The sequence below is a fragment of the Stegodyphus dumicola genome, chromosome 1 (assembly GCF_044657685.1).
Source record: "Stegodyphus dumicola isolate Sdum_Otavi_A_Nest chromosome 1, ASM4465768v1".
Classification (NCBI taxonomy): Eukaryota; Metazoa; Arthropoda; class Arachnida; order Araneae; family Eresidae; genus Stegodyphus; species Stegodyphus dumicola.
Window position 1 is genome coordinate 79,300,978 of NC_140768.1, and position 14,700 is coordinate 79,315,677.

Here is a 14,700-nt window from a genome sequence, read left to right on the forward strand (position 1 = left end):
AAATAAACATAATTAGCAAATTCACTTAATTTTGCACACAAGTGTGTGTATACACACATGTGCATGTTTCCTGTGTCATATTTGAGGCTGCTTGAGTCAGTTTAGTTTAATTCAATGAGTGACATAACTGCTTTGCTATTCAACATCTTGCTCAATAATGTTAGGAAATATTAGGGAGCTACATGTTAGGATTTCACCTTATCTCTATTTTCCCTCTTGGAGCTATTTTATATTGCCTGTAAAAACTGTTACTCATTTGGGTAAAGTTTCCCGTTCCTCTATCCCAGTTATTTAAGGACATTTACAAAAATATGTAGTATGTAACAATATTAAAATCTTTAGTTTTAAAAAGCAATAAATAATATACCTGATTGCACCAAAGACTCAAAAATGAACAGTTCTGGATTTTGGTAAGTCCATAATTCATTGTTGGCTGTCATAATCTTCAATAATGAAACAGAATGCATTTTATACAAGCTTATACAAGAGCATTCCTGTAAATTGGCTAAACCTTCCATAAGATCAGCAGCCTATTAAAAATTATTTTCTTGATTATAAAATGCTTCATAGAGGATTCAGAAATAAAGAAATAATTTTAAATGGATTGAAAATGAAATTTTTGCAGCAAGAAAGTGTTTGAGATGGATAATACAAACCTATAAAACTGAAGTGTTTTATTCAAAATATACAATTATTCTCCAAATTATAGATAATAATTCAATAAAAAATTTAAACAGAAATAGTTATAGCTTACAGAAACATTCTTAAAAAGCAATGTATAGCAAAAATATATTTTATTTTATTTAAAAAAAAGAAAAAATCAAAATATGTCTAAATTTTGGTTGCCAATCATAAAAGTCATTATAATTTACTATATATGTACATTGATGATAGTGGAAAAAAACAGATGTACTTTCTTAAAATTAGGTAAGATATTTCTTAGATTGTTTAGGCAACTTAAGTTTCGTGTAGATTTTGAATTAAACTCTTATCAATTTCAAGGGAAATGAGACATAATTTCACTTTTTTTCAGGGAAGGGGAGAGGAAAATATATGTCCTATCCAACTTATTCTGATGTGGCCGCAGATCATGAAAAAGAGGGTGCAAGGGAAAAACCCTTTTATTAATGTAGCATTTCAACTTGGCAGACATTCGCTTTCTCAGCATGTGAGCTATTTTAGCCAATGGCTGTTCAAGAAAAATTTAAGTGTACACAACTGCACCTACATGGATGAAAATCCAAAAAGATTATTCTCTACGGTAAAGTTCACCACCACTTCTAACCAGGGTTGCCACTCCTGACTTTTCCAGGTTTTCCAGGTGTGTTTCAAGAAAATTCCAGTCTATCCGCGTAATGTACGTTGGCTGTGCTTAGAGGTAAATTAATTATGGTATTACTTGTACTGTGTAGCAAATTCACTTAATTATTCAATAAATTCCAGAGGACATTTATTCTTAATTATTCTTGGTACACTTTGTTTGATAATTTTGTTTAGTTTTCCACTTAAGAAACTTAATAAAATTTAAGATATATACATTGGATAACAAATGTACGTTTTATTTAATTATTACTCATGATCATCACCAGTTCAACACGAGGCTAATCCGGTCCTTATAAATCACAACGCAATGCTAAAAGTTAGGTTAGACTTTAGGTAAATTTAATTTGCTTGAGGTATGTTCTTAAAAGGCACCTTAACACTTGAAAACACAAATTTAATTATAAAAGTTTTTGTTTTCTCCACTGAAGATTGAGATTAGAATCTTCCCAATCTGGAATAAAATAAGGCTTTTTTTGCAGACATTCAGCAGCTAAACGAAAGAAAGAAATCTATTTTAATAAATTGAGGTATTTTATATTTATTTCGCAGCATACATAAGGAAAAAATATGTGCATTAAATTTCGTGATGGTATGTCATCATACTGCTATAATTAATTTCAGGATTATGCCAGAGAAAATTTCCTGAAATTTGGAAATATTATTTACTAATAATAAATAAATTTAGAGGGAAGAAGCAACATTGAATTATATGAATAACATACAAATAATTACTTAAAAATTGAATTAGAATAATCAACGATATTTTAGCGAATATAGTTATATTACATGGCTAGCCTAGATGACTGATTACTATTTTTTTTATTTTACTGCAAAATGGCAAGGTATTTATTAAAAAGAAAAAAAAAAAAAGTTTAAAAAGATTTTGCGCTAAAATTCTAGTATACGGTAAGGCTTTGGCACGATTTTGAAAATTGTCGCCAAGACCAAAATGACCCGTTTACTGAGCATCATGATGTCGCCAAATCCCATTATTATTCTAACCAAAGAACGTCTATGTAAAGAAGAAAACGTTCCATACAAGTAAAATGCTATTACGCCGTTAGAATGCGGAGAGAAAATTTGCCAAGGGATTTGGCGACGGAACCTGGCGGCCAGAATTTCCCTCTCCGCGATGTGTACAGGAAATTGAGAAACACGTGTTAAGAAGAAACGGTCTTTGACAAAAAGAAAACTACGAAAATCCGTTTTTAAAATTATTGCGAAAAATCCACGCAATAATTTTAAAAACGGATTTTCGTAGTTTTTTTTTCCCCTGAAAATAACTAATCCATGAATTAATTTACTTGCGCCAAAAAATATTTTCTTTTCCTTTAGAGTTTAAACACTTGCGGTAAGACTAAACTTCACGGTTGCGGTGCCGTGCGCTACAATATAACAAGCGGTAAAGTGTCTCATTTACGCCGCTCCGCATCTGCGAGTGCAATCCAGAGCTGTAACTCGAGAAATAAACAATCTCGTTGTTAGGCGACGTGTGCACCACGTTATTTTCATTTTTGCGATAAATGCTTATCGACGTGGTGTTCACGTCGCTCACGGTTTGAGACAAAAGCATCTCGACGTGCGTGGCACGTCTTTTTAGCGCAAGTCGTTAAAGAAGTTTTAAACGATATTCATTTTATGAACTCTTGATAACGTGACCTTCGAACTTCGACACCGGTTTCGAGCTTTGGCGACAGATATCAGACATGCACAGCTGTTTCCCTCTATGATGGAACAGAGCCACGTCTGTTGCAGAGAGGTTTTCCTTCTTTACAATACATATTCTTTGATTCTAACCTCCATTATACTGTATACTAGGATTAAACCCATTTTGTTTTATACGAGAACAGGTACTTTCTTTAGTTCATGCACTGCACATGCGATTCTCGAGAATACTGGAAACCAAAAGTTGCGGGAAAGTTGCTTTGCCTTTCTAAAAGACAATCAAATTGGAGCTGCGAAAATTGGCTCTATGCCAGCTACCCGAATGACACTCACGTGATACATAATTCGCCAAAAAAGTTATCTCTTCCGACGTCGGCGCAAAAATCGCTTTTTTTGGCGGGATCGTTGTATGAACTTCCCTGACTTTTCCAGATTTTGACAAAAATACTTAAATTCCCTGACTTTTCCCTGAATATTTTGGTCAATTTTCGAATTCCCTGACTTTTCCCGGTTCTCCCGGTTTTCCAGGTAGCGTGGCAATCCTGTCTAACTGATTAATTAATTAAATAATCTTTGTTTGTCACTTGCTTGGCATGATCAGTAACCTTTTTAATAATCTTTTGGTATTGGAATTATGGAAACTTATCATTTTCTTAATTTCCGAATTTCTTTACTTTCCTGCATAACATTACTAATTACGAAAATAGGTTCACAAGATGAGATAATGGACTGTAATAAAACTTTAATAATGATAACACTTTAACATTGAAGAAAAGTCATCCACATCCTATCACAATATTTATAGTTGCAATTTTACACAGTAGCAGCAAGATTAAATAAAATACACTAATACATACAAAACAAGGCTCATTACCATGACAACCATAAATGAAATCATGAAGAGTTAGTGCCATCTACTGTGACTTCAAGACACACTAAAAATTCACTTGGTAAAATAAAAATAAATAAAAAAAAAATAAATAAAAATAAACTTCTTACTTTGAAGGGCCATTTAGATGGGGTTTATGAGCTAAAGGAGACATCTGACGTAGTCGACCCATCTCCAAAACCAGTTTTTCCCCACAGGGCAACGAGTTGAAAAATCTGAGCTCCAGGTATAGCAGAGCTAGTTGACACATGGAACTGACTCCGTTAGCTCAGATAAACCCCAGTCTGAACGGCCCTTAAGGGTTCAAAAAAGACAAAACAGTTAAAGTATGCAGAATAAACATTAACAAAAAATTAGTTAAAAAATTATAGTTCAGTGAGGTCATTTGTTCACAGTTCCTATTTAGTCATTGTTAATTTTTGATCAGAACTAAGTCAACATATTTTACATTTGGAGACACCAAAACTATTTTTGTAGGTAATCTTAGCTCTTTGATTGTCAGTAAACTTTTCAAATGATTTTTGGTGGGGTTATGACAGTTGTAAATTAATCTAAGTTGTAAATGAATGAATACAACTATGCGATGTAATTTTGATCAAGACAAATACCATTTAAAAATATCATTTTTCTTTACTGTACAAGATTCTGAAATGCACGTTTTTCTTCCTTTTCTAGGAACTCTTTCATGATATACATCAGCACACAGATATTCACTGTCAGGATATGTTTTGAAATCATGTTAATATAACCAAGTATGTCTCAGGAACTAGCTCTCACAATTCAGAAATATGGCTGAGAACATTCCTCTGGTACCTGAATCAGCTTGATTCAGTTTTCCATTGATATTGTTCCACTTTACATTAGAAATTGTGTTCTCTATTTTGGCAATGCAGTTTGAGACAAAGGTAACCCAGCAATATAATTCTGAAGAAATACAGCATGGTACAACTGTTGAATCTGTCCAGGCCAGTACATTATGCATAGGAAACTCTAAATGTTCTAACACCGATTTTAGGAAATCCACTAACAAAACTGCGATGCATAACTCTAATTGAAGTAATGATTGCACCTTCAGAGGAGCAACTCTTTTGATGCTGAGAGTGAGATTTGATGTCCAAATTTCATGATAGTGAACATAAATATATAGCAGCAGAGTAGCCTTTTTCAGAGGAATCAAAAAAAAAAAAAAAAAAAAAAAAAAACATCAGTATAGTTTACTTCAAGAATCAGAACAAATCTTGGTATTTTTAATTGTTGAATAAGATGGAAATCTTTTTGGAAACTCCATTTGTTAGCAATCACATCGCTAACAGGCTCATCCCACGATAAATGGAGTTTCCACATGTCCTTATTTCAAGATTTTGACATAAATAATACAAGGAACAAGTCAACCCAATGGGTCAAATATTTTCACTAAATCAGAAAGGATACCTCTTCCAGTGCAAACTTTTCTCAGGAATTGTACATGGAAAAGTTAAAAATAGTCTTCATTGAGATTCAATTAATTTCTGAAATTTTGATTGAGCTATCGTCTTGAATTTTCATAGGCCCAGAATCATTTCTCAACTCTTTGGTATATTCTCTAACACTGTAACATAATTTGATGGTCATTTAAGTAGAATAAATCCTCCATGTTCTAACATTTGCAAGAGCTGCTTTACTAGGGTTCTGCATTCTTCTATATCTTGAGCACCTTCATCTACAAAAAAAGCAAACAATCATCAACCACCCAACAAACAATCATCTACAAAAAAAGTTTTTCTGAAGCACAGCCTTCGCAGCTAGAGAATAGTTATTCTGCTCATGATAGGCAAGTTGGTATTAAGAGCGAGTAACCAAATAAGGAGCGGAGGCAATGACATATATGACAGTATTAAGTCAAAATTCTTGAATAGGCTCACTTGGGAATGTTCTGCCAAAATATTCTTTGAATGTCTTCGTCCTCTTCATTAACTAAAATTTGCCTTAACATTTTCATGACTTCAGCTGTGACTACAGGGTAACATCTGAATTTTATGAAAATTGAAAATAGTTCTTGTTGTATTCTAGGACCTATCATCAATATATCATTAAGAGATATTCCTGATGAAGATTTACTAATAGCCTTAAAAACCACACATATTTTACTCATAGAGCTAGATTCCTTAATTATTGCATGATGTGGCATGCAGTATGCCTGGTCTGGAGACTGTACAACAAACTAGTTCTGTGTGCCCAGCATCCAAATATTCTTTCGTAAATTCTTCATACATCTTGTTTGTATCAGGAGATTTTCAGAGATTTTGCTCTAAAGATTTAAATCTCTTTACAGCAAGATCCTTCGAATCGCCCAACTTTGAAGGGGTTTTTTGAATGATAGTTTCATAACGACTACTTTGATCAAGGAAGTATGTTTTTTTAAAGAATTCATCACATTCTTGATTTTCACTAGAGATACATTTTAGTTCAGGAATGAATCTAAAGACCAGAACTTTTCAACTAATTCATTAGTAGTCAAGTGAAAATTATTCACTGTATAAGTGGTAGTAAGACTCGAGTCATCTATAAGATTATTCCCAGATATCATCCAATGCAACTGAGAACAAACTTCAAAGAGCAATGATTGTCCTCTCTTTATGATGTCTCCCTTAAGCATAGTAAAGAATACATTTACATTTAACAAAATACAAAAGTTTTCCTTCATAAAACGTAGGATCAGCCAAGACTAGATCATCAAAAATGATCCGCAATGTTAGAAAGAAGTGACACCTTATCTAAAGTTATCTTTGAAATCACGAATGGCTACATTCAAAATTAAGAGTTTGACTCAAAAGGCGGGATAAAGTTCAGTTCCACTTGACCACTCATTAAACTGTTAAATGAACCAAGATATAAGACTTCGATTTTCGTGTTAAGTCTAACTAACTTTAGCTCTTTATTCTCGGTACTACCTCTTAATTCCTCAGTAAGAAAACTTCAGCCCTGAGGGAGAATGGGAAATTTTGTTTAGGGTTTTATTTTCACTAATTTTGGGATTTCGATCAAATTTAAGAACAGTATGATGGAGCAATTTACATATCATATGTTCATTTAAAGTAGACAATTTTTCACAAAATGGGGCTCAAAAGATAAACAATTAAAACAAATTTTGTATTTCTTAACAAATTTAATTCTTTTTTGGACACTTAAGTTTAGAAACCTACCCCATTTGTGAAGAGAATGATCTCCTTTGCATAATACCCAACTGCTTTTACTCAATACTAAAGAAGTTACTTTGGAATTAGAAAACTTCTTAAAATCCTTAGATTGATTTCTACTGTTCTGAATTGGTGCTAGTGTGGTCTTTTAGAACTCAGGTTATTAATTACCTGATATACCTCATTCATCTTTTTTCAAAGTTTGTTCCCAACAAAATTTTATGTTTTTATTTAATTTCTCAGTTATCAGATAAACAAAAAGAATATTAGAAAGATCAGAGGCTTCTAGCTTAAGAGTTCTCAAGGTACATACACATTTATTCACTACATCAGCATAATGTAAAATAGCTGCATCAGAAACATTAGGCAAATTAAATATTTTATGGCTTAATGGCTAATTAATTCTCTTTTATTTCAATAACATTTCTTTAAAGGTTGCAATGTGATATCAAAATTAGCATCAGAAATTGGAATAGACTCAATAACAGACAGAGCCTTTTTTTTTTTTTTTTTTTTTTTAACAAGAAGTCTTTGAATATTAGTATGCTTAGGATCACAGAATGACCTAAACATTGTATTTAAAGTCTTGAAAACTCATTAATTTTATTTAAAAATAAACAATAATACACATACTTTACACATTGCATCCTTTTTGTTTTCAAATTCTGCATTACAATCTACCTTTCTTGTTTACAAAATATTACAGATTCTTAATATAAATATGTTTTAATTTCATGTTAAAAAAAAGATGTGATTTCATAATGAATATAAACACACAATGTAAAATAATAATTTCATATTAAAGAGTACATGTAATGTTGCAATAATTTAAAAATATTCTATCTTTTGTTTCAAAGTGATAATAAATTATTAGCACCTAAAAATGTAAAACTGAAAGTAAAGTTTTATGAAAAATTAAAAATAATAATTTCTGTAATAATAAAAATAATGATTTTAATATAATTTTAAAACTTGAAGATACACAAAAATAAATAAATAAGTAATGTAAAATTAATAATTTATAAGATATGCTAATAATAAAATCCTAATTTATAAATAAATAAAGATGAAAAATAATTTATACTGAAACTAGAAAATGTTGAGTAAGATTTAGAGAACAAACTGTAATGAAAACCAAAGAATATTTTGATAAACACATGCACACACACAAAAAAAGTAATAAAAAATTAATTACTGTCTTGACTACAAAGCAAAACTGGCATTCATTGTAAATAAATACCATATTACACAGCAGTAACTTTATCGTACGTGAACACTAAGTACGTGATTTTGGCTGTAAATATAATGTGACAGATGTTATTACATTTACCACCTATTACTTATTATACATTAATAGATGCATGAAATATACACAGTAAACCTTAGCGGAGAATGTGATTTTGCACATATGCATTATCTTAATTGTTTCCCTTAAATTTGTTCAATGCTAGAATTTCGTTCATATGCATTTCAATGTTATTCATCAACACTAAATGTTTGCTGGCATCAGCTCTGGGCAGAAGAGGCACTGAAAACTTCCGTGCTTGTTACCATGAAATTTTAAAAGCATTACATCAGTCATTGTCCCAAACCAAAAGTTAACAGCTTTAAAAAATAATAATTTTATTACATACTTATTATGCAGTAATAAACATTCTTTCCATTAACATTTTTTTTTGCCTTTTAAATATAACAATATTTAGATTTGTCTAGATTATGCATACTTTCTTTATCTGAATTATACACATAGCACACTTTTTCATAGAAATTAACTTTGCTTCATGCACAATACATTAATGACGTAACCCTGCATTCAACAAGGGTTTGCTGTATTGCTATGCTACATTATTTGGGTACTTGCAAGAATTCAAATTATCTTATTCATTTTATGAGAAAGAATTGAAGAAAATTGGATATGAATTTTGAAGAAAGAAGATTGTAATTAATAACCAACGAATATATGGTTTTAAGCAGAACACAACACTAAATATGAATGTTAAATACATAAAAACAGAATTATCATTAAACTATAATTATGCAATATATTTTCAATCAAATTTAGGCCTTTTAAATTTTATGCCTACCAATTATCAAAATATAGATAAAAACAACAGACCTTTTTTGAGACGGCATCACTTGTTGTTAATCCAGAAACTGACATCAATGTAGTGAATATTTGATAACTGGTTATGGGATTAATCTCATTGTGAGATGTAAGCAGTCCTTCAATGCAAAGTAATAAATTAGCTTGTTCTTCTGCCTGAAATCAAGACTGGCAATTTATTAGTATAAATGCAAAATAAAAGTAAATACAAATACAAATATTATTTAGCTTATGCTTTAGTTACATCTGATTTTTAGTTTGAATAGTGCAAAATGAGTTTGATTCATACTTAATGTGGTATTTACAATAAGTATGATAATGAAATATTGAATCCTGCATAAGTAACATAAAAATGAATTGAGCCTATTATGGAAATATTCTCACAGGACTAAATGAAACACAAAACATTAAAAAAACCAGCTATCTCCAGGACAAAAGGTGCAGACACACATGTACTGCTGGGACTGGCTCTTGCTTTCACGAGCATCTCTCCAAGGAAGGAAAGTTTTGCACTACAAAGCCTAATCTATGAAATTACAAAATGATAAAATGCATTGTTTAATAATGTTCTGTAAAGTATATATGTGGTATATGCTTTATGTACTTTTTATTTACATATGTCACATACTTAAGCTTTTTTTGTTCTTGTTTAAATATTTTTATTTTACACATTAAATTTTTTCTTTCAGCATTTATTCCTTGTTAGTGACTTTTGCCATTATACAGTTGACAATAAACATTTTATTTAAAACTCACTTTGATTAAAGCAGGGATTTACGCACAGTCCCATGTTGCAATCCTTGCATTCATACTAGCTAATTTGTCTTTCCGGAGGATTTTTGCAGGAGTTTGAACAAAGTATTGCCAATAGACTTTCTTAGAATTTCATTTGAATCTCTGGAATATCTTTCATGGTAGTTACAGATCACCACTCTTTATGTTGGCAGGCCAATGATAAGAATACATCTGGAAGACTTGTACAGTGGACTCTCAGGTTGGAGGAGCATCACATCAATGCTATCTAAAAGAGTTATGAACACTTCAACATGGTTTTGCTACCAAGGAAGCCCCTTGTCAAACCAATAATTCAGAGGAATGATGACATCTCTTTACTTGCAGACATTACAGATTACGGAAAAGAGCAGCAAAAGGATAAACAATTAAGTCTATCATTAGAACTCTCAAGAGAGATGACACATACCAAAATTATTAAATAAAAAATAATACACTGCACAAAAGAAGCCATGATCCCATGGGACAGCAATGGCTCTTGTAGTACCAAGACAACTTTGTAATGATGTTCTAAAAAGTCTTCATGATGCTCCAACCACCGGTCATCTCAGATTTGCCCAAACGTACAACCAAATAAGGAGGAAGTAGTTTCAGCCAGGTCTACATGGGAGCACAAAATATACCATCGAGAATGCCAAATGTATCACACCGTCGAATGTACCGAAGATGGAAATCACCATCACAGCTTCCACCAGGATAACTTACCCAATAAAACCCTCAGCATACTATTTGCCAAAACTGGAATAGATCTAATTGGATGCTTTCCAGTTATCTGAAATGGGAACTGGTGAATTATTGTTTGCACAGATTACCTAACCAGATTTACAATCACAAGAGCAGTACCAACTGTTAAAGCCACAGAAATTGTCAAATTTGTAGTTGAAGAAATTCTACTGAAGCATGGTGCCCCCTCCCAAATGATAAGTAATTAAGGATGTAACTTCTTATCCAATGTTGTTCAAGTAATTAATAAATTATGTCAGATGTCTCATCGTCTGACAACTGCCTACCATCCACAAACCAATGGTTTAACACAAAGATTCAACAAGACATTGGCAAACATGTTGCCCATGTATTTAGACATTGAGCAGAGAAATTAGGATACTACGACTTTTGCTTATAATTCAGCCAAACAAGACACAATGGGATTCAGCACATTCTTTTTTATTCATGGTAGAGCCTCCTTTTGACATAATTTTTTTCACCCAGTACTGAAGATCCCGACAACATCTGATTACAGAGCTGAATAAGCTAGATAGCTTGCAAAACTCCACATCCTCAAAGTGCAAGCCTATATGACACAATGATATGATGAAAAAAATCGACCTGTCGATCCTACAATATTGAAGAAGTACTGGATACTGGGTCTTTTCACTCCAGTATAAAAGGTTGGATTATCCAAAAGCTTCCAAGACATTACTTTGGACCACATTGAATAACACGAAAACTATCTGACATGATGTATTGAGTACAAAGTATGGAACAAAGCATAAGATGATGAAGTTCAAAACGCATTGTTCACATATTCTCATTCATATTGAGATTAAAACCCTATCTTGGCACAAATGTACAACAAGACTATGGAAGAACGCACATTATTTCAAGGAAACTTGTTACAAGAAGCTAGTTCAGACTGTAGTGGGATGCTACTGCTTCCCAAGAGGGGGAAATGCAGTGAAAATTGTTCCTTCTGATCGAGTACATTGTGGCTCTGTGGGTAAAATGTCGGATTCGGACACCGAAGGTCCAGGGTTCGAAACCGATCAAAGGCAAGTCACCTAAAAATTTATGCTTTTGTTTACATTTATTTCCATTATATTCAATTCATTAAAAAAAGTTCTCCGTCTTTTAGAACCTTCCAAATCTAAAATGTTCCAGCTTGTTTATCAAATGCATGTAAGTGGTTACTTATTCAGTTTGAATAATATTGTCTTAAGCTGAGATTTGAATACTTTCCTCTTCATTTGTCTTAATTCGATCACTTCATCTATATGACAATATTAGTTTCTAAAAGGTTCCAAAACTTTCGCACAAAAAGAAAATTCTCTGTCACGCTGGCATGTCAGCTAGGAAATGAATGCATTTCATGCTGCTATGTCTGCATGACAGCCAGGACAAAAGAGCTAATAATTATTGTAATACACATTGAATAAAAAGTAAATCATAAATAATGACCATGATTAAAAGGCATACAAAAATTTGGAATATAAACAATATTTTCTAGCGTCTAACATTTAAAAAAAATTGCATTAATATAGTATTTTTGGTACATTTCTGTAAGGCATTTGCCATGCTCTTTGGCACCTGGAAAAGAAAAACCAAACACATGCCACAATCCAAGTTAGCCCCATTTAACGATTGTTTAATTTAACAATTTCATTGTGAGTTTACAATTAATAAACTCGTCAAAATGCATGGCAGATGCATAACAGAAAAATACCCATTTTCCTATATTTTTTCAATTAAAAAATTCAAGCATTTCTAAATATGCAATTTATAATTTTTTTCATTTTCTGAATTTGAAAAGATCACTTTCTGCATTGCAAAAAGTTAAGATGCCCATAAAATTAATAGTATTTCATGCAACTTTGTTTTATATTTAAAAAAAATCTTGTAATAATACAGACATCAAGTAATGAAATAGACACAGTTTGCTTATATTTTCAGATCTGGATAAGAAACACACACTAATCTGCAAGAAAAAAATTATATAACATTCAGTTAATAATTTAGAAAACAATTCAACATTCAATAATAAGATGTATTAAAATTACCTTTCGTACTCTACAAACTAAAGGATCTGAAAGCAATTTACAAATTCCTGCAAAACAGTCTTTAGACAGTTTTCCTTTGTGACCTCTAAGCACAGCAGCAAACACACTTAAATGTACAGATGATGGGGTTTTATGAATAAGAACCATGATACTATCACACAGAAGATTGGCATCTATAAAAAAACCCAACAGTTCAGCTGATCTTAAAGCCTAAAAAACAGAGAAATAAAAAAAAGTTATATAACAAAATAAATTTTAAATTAATATAGTCACTAAATGCCAACATTTTGCCATATAATTAAAAAACAGCAATGATGATAATAACAATCACAATAAAGTGAAAATTATAATAATTTCTTAAATCAAAAACTGCCTATAATGGAATCTATACGATAGTTAAAATGTTTCTAGAATTTTATCGTAATACTACAGTGTTAGAGAAAAAGACAGGGAGATTCAGTTAATAATAATAATTTTTAAAAAATGCGAGAAATTGTTTTGAAAAATCCTGCAGTATTATCATTGTGTAATCTGTACTTTTTGGCAAGATAAATTTCTAACCTGTAATTTAATTTAGCCTGCACGTATGGGACTGTTGCTTGATTTACCAGTGGTCGTATAAATAAGACCATTGAATACTGGCAGTTCAATACAGGATCAGATCTGCATGCTGGCTACTGCATGGGTGCTTCCATAGTTTTCCCCATTCATAACATAAAAGAAAGCTTATTTTCCCTATAAAAATCATTCAATAAAGCATCATTCTGTTTAGGCAGAGAGTGTTTGTGGAGTTAATTAATTAATAATAACTCATAGCTTAAATGACAACTGTGAACCTTATTGTTTCAATTTTCTAAAATGTCAGGGTGAGAAGATCTGACTCTACATCACTTTTACTCAGTAAAAAATAACACAAAGCATACATTATCCTGTGAGACAATTTTTTTCTTAAATCTTGAACACAATTATATACTTCAATATGAAATAGTTTATTTTGAAAGATATGACTCATTGATAGTACCATACTTAAAAAAATGGAATTTATATTACATTGCATTTCATATTTTGAATCAACTGTGACAATAACTTTATTTTTTAAATTTCATTATACTTTATTAAAAATATTGTAGATAGATTAAAAAAAGAACATAAACACAATTTCTATGAACATAAAGGAATGAAACCTCACAAGTTTACAATACCCTAAAGAAAAATCATTTTATAGTGCAGCTGTTATTTCTTTAGCTCCTGCGCTAATTTAAGAATAATTTTAATTTCTTTGCATTTTTATAAATATGAATTACTAATTAAAATTTGGAACATTTGAGCTCTTATGTTCATGTGATTCTTCCAGCAGAAGAAACTGCATTAAATATTATTACGTTCAGCAGTCTGGAAAAATTGTTGAGAGCCACAGCTTGGTGAAATAGTTTATTCCCAAGCTAAGAAAATGTGCTTGTGAAGAAGGTCCTCTTACTGCACAAGAGATACAGGAAGCTGAGGAATACTGGATAAAACAAGTGCAGAAAGAGAGAATTATTTTTCAGATATTCAACAATGAGCATTAATCAATGATTGATTACAACTTAAAATTTTCTGTTTTAATTATAGCTATATATACATATATAAATTTATAATTGTTGTATATCTAAAAATTTGGGTGTTTTAAAACTTTTTAAACTTAACTGAAACTAATTCATGGTGGCGGACAAAACTAATTAAAAAATCAAATAATTCATTCATATATCATATCGACATTCTTATAAACATTCTATAGTGGTAGTACAATTTAACTTTTAGGTTCGCGTTGTGAGTAACCTATGCAAAAGGAAATATTAGTAACCTAAATTCAATAAAAACTCCATGTTTCTTAAAAGCCTCCCGGCTCAAACAAATGGAGGGACATGACAAACCACAGTAAATTATACACAAGATAAATACACAAATACAATTAAATTTTAAACACACATTTATTAA

At 31.3% G+C, this 14,700-nt stretch overlaps 1 protein-coding gene across 1 annotated transcript in view; it reads right to left on the minus strand.

Moving 5' to 3' along the window:
• The window catches only part of Dnaaf5 (Dynein axonemal assembly factor 5), a 33,928-nt gene that overhangs the window by 5,007 nt on the left and 14,221 nt on the right, over nucleotides 1-14,700 (minus strand). The window contains exons 5-7 of the mRNA XM_035351433.2: nucleotides 12,724-12,933; nucleotides 9,170-9,313; nucleotides 368-530 (exon numbers count right to left, since the gene is read on the minus strand). Coding sequence (XP_035207324.1) covers nucleotides 368-530; nucleotides 9,170-9,313; nucleotides 12,724-12,933 — 517 coding nt within the window. The remainder of the gene's footprint in view (nucleotides 1-367; nucleotides 531-9,169; nucleotides 9,314-12,723; nucleotides 12,934-14,700) is intronic.